A 7,706-nucleotide genomic window follows, 5' to 3' on the forward strand; every position below is an offset into this window, starting at 1 on the left:
GACTATTGAGGTTGAATATTTATTCTTAATGATTTCTTATCCTAGAGGTTGGGTGGTTCATTTAAAATGAACTTGAAGAAATTCACCTTACCTATATGAGAGAAGGGGTTGTTATAAAAGCTCTTAATTATTTCATATATCGGTTTTGGGTAGTTTATGTTGAGATAAACTTGATGAAATAACCTACGTAAGTGACAAGGATTAGCTACCTTCTATGAAAAACATTGGGTCGTTTTTCTAATACACTTACTATAATCCTAAAGAAAGAAGGCTACTTGTATATACACATTCGTATATACTCTTTGTAGACACATCGAGGATTTCGGTGGATGAAGAGGTTAGTTGTGTGTTATGAGTTAACTCTACTCTTAAAAGTTCAAGATTCGTTTACTTATCTAATAGAAGAATTATTCATCGTCACTATTTTCTAGCTCCAGATACGTTTACTAGTGCTTAAGCATCTAATCTCGCAATTGTTCTTCTCTCGTTTTTAAATTTGAAACCCTTTTCTTTTCAAAAGAATTCTTTCATATTTTGTGGGGGAATGTTCGTTGTGCTTAAGGACACTTATACCACATTGGGAGGAAACATCCCTTGTGAAGGGTATTTAAAGAGACTCATTCTCCTCTGCTTGTTGAATTTGGATAAGATACTTATTTGCATGTGCATCCCACCACTGTCTATCAGGTCGGTCGGTCAGCTTAACTCGTGGTCGCGGTCATGATCGTGGATAAATATTCTTAGTTAGACTTGTTGGTTGTTCTTAAGGACACTTATCCAACATTGGGAGGAAACATCCCTTGTGAATGGTATTTAAAGAGACTCAATCTCCTCTCTTTGTTGAATGTGGATGATAAGATACTCCCTCGCACGCGAGCTGGCCGTCTAGCTCAGCTCGACTTGTGGTCGTGGCAACACGTCCGTGTGCATTCTATCATTTTAGAGAAAATACGATAATTTAATTGTTGTATTTTTCCATTATTAGCTGGCTGACAGAGAATAAATCAAAATTTAATCTATTGTGAATTTACAGCTGTAACAATTGTTCCTTTCTGGACATTTGACTTATATATTTTCACAGTTGAACTTAGACAGTTTTGAGGCTACATTTGAACCTTAATTTGTGTAGACAATAGATTAATTGTTGATTTTATTAGGAAAATTAAGGAGCCTTAATTTCAACTGATATAATAGCTTGTTTAACAGATATATTTTTTAGGACGAATCTGGATTGTTTTGTGTCCAGGTTTAACCAGCTATTAACAGAAAAATTACATAATTAATTACGTGATTAATTCAGAAATAAACCAATGTTTAAAAATGATTCCTTTTTATGTTTTTACCTCTTCATTCAGCCTATAAATCGAGATGATTTTTCTCATTTTCAAATCATTCAATTCTTCAAACCATTTTCTCTCTTTTACAAACTCTCTCAAAAGTTGTCTTATTTTCTGGTGAGAAGAGCAAGTTCACCATTGTCCACTCTGAAAATTTAGGTGTACGAATTTTCTAAGAGTCGTGATAACCTTTGGGGACGACAACCTATAGCAACGATTATACACATCGAGACGAAATTCGTTGGGTGTTCGAATTTACTGTTTATACCACGACACGATTGTTTAAATTTACTGTTTTATTGTTTTATTAATTTTCAGTCAATGCTAACGATTTCATTTTGCAGTCTCTATTTCCGATAAAACTTATTCATAAACATGTGCGAAGGCAATTCTTGTTAAGTAAAGAATTCATGGGGCGTTTTCATCCATATTTAAGCATGCCGATATTAATGCATTCAATATTCAAACCACAAAATTAATTGCTGTAAAAGAAATAACACTGGAAAACTGCAGATTTAAGGTTATGCAATTGTTGGAATAATTCAAAGTCAAAAACAAAGAAAAATGCAGTTTTATAGAAGTAAACAGTTTTAAAATTTGGGTATTGAAGATTAAGTGCTTTGTAGTATTTGAAAATATGGGCTTATTTAATGAAAATGAAACTGACAGTAGAGTAACAAATGTCACAAACTCATATACTATTGGAGGTGTAAAATTGAGTGTTTAAATAGTAATGAATCTGATGACAAACCCTAAATGAACCTATTGATAATTATATTAATAAATATGTTTGTGAATATTTACGAATATATACATAAACACGTTTGTGAATACTAAACGAACAAAACACTTTTAAAAATAAGTAAATGAACACAAATACAATCATATTTGATCGAGAATGCATTACAATTAGTCGGCGAGCAGTAAGCTGAACAGAGCTGCAAAAGGAAAGTTCATTGTGAAACCCATAGTTAAAAATAAATTGAAAATGAATTACTTGGGATACATTAAAGATATGAATACGGTCGGTCGGTCCACCTATAAAAAATTTAAATCAAAATAAAATATCAATGACGAATCTCTGTCTAATATTTATATAAGACGAAAATTTCTCAAAATTTATAGATTCTTTACTATTAAACTAATGTGTGCTTTGTCGGAGATCAAATAACTTAACTTATAATTAAATATTATACTTGGATTTGTTAATAATATGTTTGCATGTCATTGCGTCAGCAGCAACAAGTTTGGTAGTTAAAATAATCGGCACGTGCTTTGAACTTTCCTTCATTTTATGCAATAAACAATTGGAATCTAAAAGCAAAGGCAAATCCCTGGAACTGCACCCATCATTTCTCAGAAATTAAATTGCATGCGTTGAACGAATTGACAAGCTTTTACCCTAAATTTCACTCATTTTGTTGACCCTCCAAGTCAACCCTAAACATGTTTTGTCAACGTTGACATCAATTTACATTAGTCGATTTAGAATATATTACTTCATAGGGGGAGAAATAAACAACCGTAGGTTCCTTGACATATTTCAAATTATTACTAATTTTCCTTTAATTTCATTATTATTCGATAGAGTCGAATGATTTTAATTAAATTCAAACTTAGACATTCAAGAATTGAAGATCAAAATCTTATCATTATATGAATAGATCAAGAGAGGTATTGGGAGGTGGATCAACCTCTGAAAATTTTAAACTACTAAATAGTTCTTTTTATATAACTAACATGAGCCAAAAGCAAATTTACTAGAACATAATTGCAAATTAATTTCACTATAGTCTTATATTGGTTTTTAGTTAAACAAACTAACATGCTTGCGTGATAGATGGTTGACTTTCACATTGGAAAGACTTTACGCATATCAGGTTTAGGTAGCTTTTCATGATAGTCAAAATAAAATGTCATATTATAATTTTGATCAGTCTACTAGGTTTATATTTGAATTTTAGTTCATTTAATTTAATATAATATGATCTTCTGTTTCTATAACGTAGTTAGCCAGTCCAGATAGATAATAATATTGTTAATTATTTCAGTTAAAATTTTAATATGTTTTTTTTAAAGAAAAAAAGTTCATCATTCCGACATGGATATTTTTGTGATAGAAGCTAGTACCTTTTAAAATATTAAACTATGTGAAATCAAAGTTGAGGGACCAAAACCAAAATAGAATAAGCTTTGATTTTTCCTTCTCTTCTCTTATCTTTCTATAAAAGTCATAACAAAATCTTCTGATTCATTTACTCAAGTTTTAAAGTAACACTTGGAGAATCTCCTGGAAATTTCTGGGTATCAACCCAGATTCATCACTGAAATTTCCTGTCCAATCTGCACGGCTTCAAATCAGGAACAAAATATTTTTTTTAAATAGCAATTTTATTGAATCCGTTACCTTATTACAAAAGAACATTAATACATGTCCTAATATGTTTTAACATGCTTTTCTGAATAATTCTACGGAAGGTCAATAAAAAAAAAATTTTACAACTTATTTGGAGATGATATCGCCATAAAAAATGATTGAATTTTGATGGAAAAAACATTAACAATGTTATCAGGGTTCTTGTTGACGAGCTTGCACGATGAATGTAGTGTTTTTGCTTGAATTTACAGCCTCCAGATCCACCAAGTTCTTAATAACAGCATCGGTTGCAGTGTTCAAGAAACCCGACCAATCCCTGCATATCGAAAGAATAACAAGTCATTGCATGTTCTTACATTTTTTTTATCCCGACTTGACTTTAGATTTAATTAGAGTTTAATGTGATTATCGAATATCGAGAGTCTCGGATTCAAAGGAGCATTAGAAGCTATATTTCATACCCTTCTAAAGTATCAAATGCAAGTCCGACGGTGTATTTAGCCTCCTCGAGAGCCCAACTAAACCTCTTGAGTTGCTCAGCCGAGCGAGTCCCGTAATCGACAACCTGAAGCTGAGACGGCTTCACGTCGCAAAATATCGGTATAACCCTCTTCTTGCTCTCCATCAACAACGCGAGCTCGTGCAGGCAAAAGTACGAGTCGCAGTAATTCGGCGAAAAGATCGCCACGCCGAGTTTACAGCTCCGTATCGCCAGATCGATCTTTCCGAACAACTTGTCCCCAGGCTTCATGTTCATGCTATCGAGGAAAGGCCTTTTCCCCAGCCTGAATAAATGGTCGTGCAGCAACCCGGCAATGGTTCTCTTCGTATCGATCCCCCGATGGTTGATGAAGATATCGCAGAGGGGCGGCGGCAGCGGCGCCACTGCTCGGGATCGAAGGATCTTGCGGCTCAGGTTCTTGGCTGATGAAACACAACGTTGCTGCATGATGACTCCTGCCTTTGAGAAAGAAAGAAAAAATAAACAGGATTGAACGTGATATATACTTCTGTTTGATAGTTTCTTAAGAAGATCTAGCTAGAGAGATATGCCTAATTGCCTATATATATACACATATATATGTGTTTTAAAATTTGTTTATTTGGTGAAAATTTTGATTTCCAAGCTAAGAATTTTATAATTTTCTACGGTAAAAACAAAAAATACAAAAAAAGAAAAGAAAAAAGAAAAAAGAAAATTAGAAAGGAAAAGGCCTAATTGAAATAATCCTTCATTATTTTCACTTTCATTTCTATGACTACTCATATTATTTTAACTATATATAGATTAGTTTAAATCAGATACTCCGAATGTTTATTATGATGGCAGTCCACCTAGTCAAATTTGTTTCTAACATTTTACTTTACCCAAAAGATCTATGGTTTATTACGAATAAACTAAATTTTGCACAGGTCTTCTTATTTGAATTTTAAAATCTAGAGTTAATACCCTAAATTTTAAACACAAACTCTAAACTTTAGATAGTACACATAATATTAAAATAAACTATATAATGTATCATGTATAACATATAAATTCTTTTAAATAAACAATTAAAATCACATTTTTTTAAACATTAAACATGTGTTTAATAAGATTTACGTATAAATTCTTTATCATTACATCAATAATCATAAACGTTACCAAATCTAAAGCTGATTCTTCTTTTTATATTAACTTAGCAATGAAATTCAAACTTGAAGTCGTAAGGGGGACGAACCTTAAAAATGAAGGACAAAACGAATTTTATTAATTTTTATTTATTTATTTATTTTTGCATTAATCATGCAAAACTTCCATTTACGTGAATGCGAAAAAGATAGTTCACTTGCATTCAAATCTCGTTATAATTAAGAAATTAATCCATATATAAGAACTTGTGTTGCACATGGTTCAAATTTCCATCTATAAATAGCAGCTAGGTAGCCGCGCTTTTAATGTCCAATACCATATGAAAGCGTTCAAATTTACCATTTCGAAATTAATAATAGCATTATTGCTGACCAATGCAATCTATATATATCAGCACTTGTGTTTCGCATGGTTCAACCATTAATTTATAAGGTTCTTATAATTAAGCGGACCTTCACAAATAGTACCCCGAAGTTTAAGTGTGAATTATGGTATGATTTAGGGATTAATTTATAGATTAAACCTATTGTAAAGTGAATGAAGTTTACTACATATGCCATGAACAAACATAAGATTTTATGTTATGATTCAAACTTTTAGAAAGTTATATTAAAAAATTAGAGAGTGACCTAAGAATGAACATGGATAAGATTGGACTGGGTTTTGGGTCGACCCGAGTATTCTACCTTGTCACCTGACTCGGGTTTAAGGAGGCTCCACCTGACTGATTTTTTTTAGGTAAAACCAGCATCAAACCTATACATATACATATATATATATTATATATATATATATATATATATATATATATATATATATGATATTGCAATGGTCCTTCGGGTGGTCCCGGATTCTCGTCTCGACTTGGATTGAGTGATGGAGTCGCCATCGATCGTTTTCGAATTAGGTAGATCGGACACCTTAAACTTACCAATTACTAGATTTGCACCTTACCAGAGAATTGTCGGATTCGGGAATTGATTACAATCGACGAAGGATGAGCATCCTCAAATTGCCCTTTCGGTAACACACGATTACCCGGTTATCTTAATTACGAAATTTGGGATTTAAATAAAAACTTAAAAAATCCGATCTGAATTACTTACCTTTGAGAGTTGATATTGAAAAATAAAATAAAGTCCGATTATGAAAAAAACAATGTGAGTCTAATCTTTAAACAAAGATTCTTCTTTTACTGCTCTCAATCTTCGATTACAATGCTTTGAGTGACTCTCTTCTTCTTCTTTCTTTTTTCTTTCCTCACACCAAATTACAAAATAAGAGTGTCTATTTATAGGCTCCCAAAAACTCCAAAAGCCAAAAACCCTAGAATCTTTTCATTAATGTTAAATACACTAATTAAGAAAAGTAATATTAACATAATGAAAAGATCCTAAATTGCCTTAAATAAATAATGGAAAGTAGTAGAAAGTTGAATTTCTTCACAAATAATTAATAAAATAATTGAAAATTCAAAAAAATGAGCATATCTTGAGTTTTTGATGTTCGATTGAGGTGTTGCAAAATGCGTTAGAAAGCTAACTGAAAGTCAGCTATATCTCAAGAAGAATAATGTCTTGAAAACATTTGGATCTTGCTTGAAATTTGTTGCAAGTCAGCTAATGTCCCGAACTTTTGACTTCAATAAAATATTTTGGGCCTTGGAAAAAGGTAGACCGGACAAAAACCAGGCATTACAGATGCCCCTCTTTGCTCATTGGCGTGTAACGCGAATATACACGCCAATAGAGCAAAGATAAAAAAAAGTAACTAATTTTTGTTCAGTTAACATAGATTCATTCCATGGTGATATCATTTTCCTTTAACCTTTGGTCAATATGCTCTTCCACTTTATCTGCATCTTTAAGAAAGATTGGGCCTTTTGAGTCCATTCTAAGGTCTTTTTTACATCTTCAAGTATATGGGTTTGAAAATCTTCCACTGGTTCACCTTGGTCTCAAAGTAATTGAATCTACAAAAAATCAATAAAATTATTAGTTAGTGTGTCTGTGAATATTAAAGTTTGTTTTGGATGATTACTTCTTCAGGATGGATATCCTCCATCGCGGAGTTGAGTGTGAAAGTTTTGGATGACAGATAGTTCTTCTTAACTTAAGATATGTTGTGGGTGACCCCTCTATCATTAGTTCAGTCTTGTGTGACTTGATATCGATATTCTTCGCCGCGAAGTTGAAATCTTTGCTCAAAATCTGGACTGAGAAATAGTTCATTGTTGCTAAATCACAGTCAGTCTTGGGTTTTCTTCTAAACTTAAATACCTCGGTTTTAATTTTGACCAGAAGATAGTTCATTGTTACTACCATGCGGTCAATGCACTTTCAAGTTGAGTATCGTTCAT

General features: G+C 32.3%; 1 protein-coding gene across 1 annotated transcript; it reads right to left on the reverse strand.

Annotated features, from left to right (window-relative positions):
* Nucleotides 1–3,906: 3,906 nt before the first annotated feature.
* Nucleotides 3,907–4,663, reverse strand: LOC120126806 (TIR-only protein-like). The gene is made up of 2 exons (XM_039144891.1): nt 4,176–4,663; nt 3,907–4,030 (listed from the first exon to the last, which is right to left on the reverse strand). Exons 1-2 carry the CDS (start codon nt 4,661–4,663, stop codon nt 3,907–3,909), a joined length of 612 nt encoding a protein of 203 aa, XP_039000822.1.
* Between the last annotated feature and the right edge of the window lie 3,043 nt (nt 4,664–7,706).

Source organism: Hibiscus syriacus, unplaced genomic scaffold (assembly GCF_006381635.1).
Source record: "Hibiscus syriacus cultivar Baekdansim isolate YM2019G1 unplaced genomic scaffold, ASM638163v2 tig00001478_pilon, whole genome shotgun sequence".
Classification (NCBI taxonomy): domain Eukaryota; kingdom Viridiplantae; phylum Streptophyta; class Magnoliopsida; order Malvales; family Malvaceae; genus Hibiscus; species Hibiscus syriacus.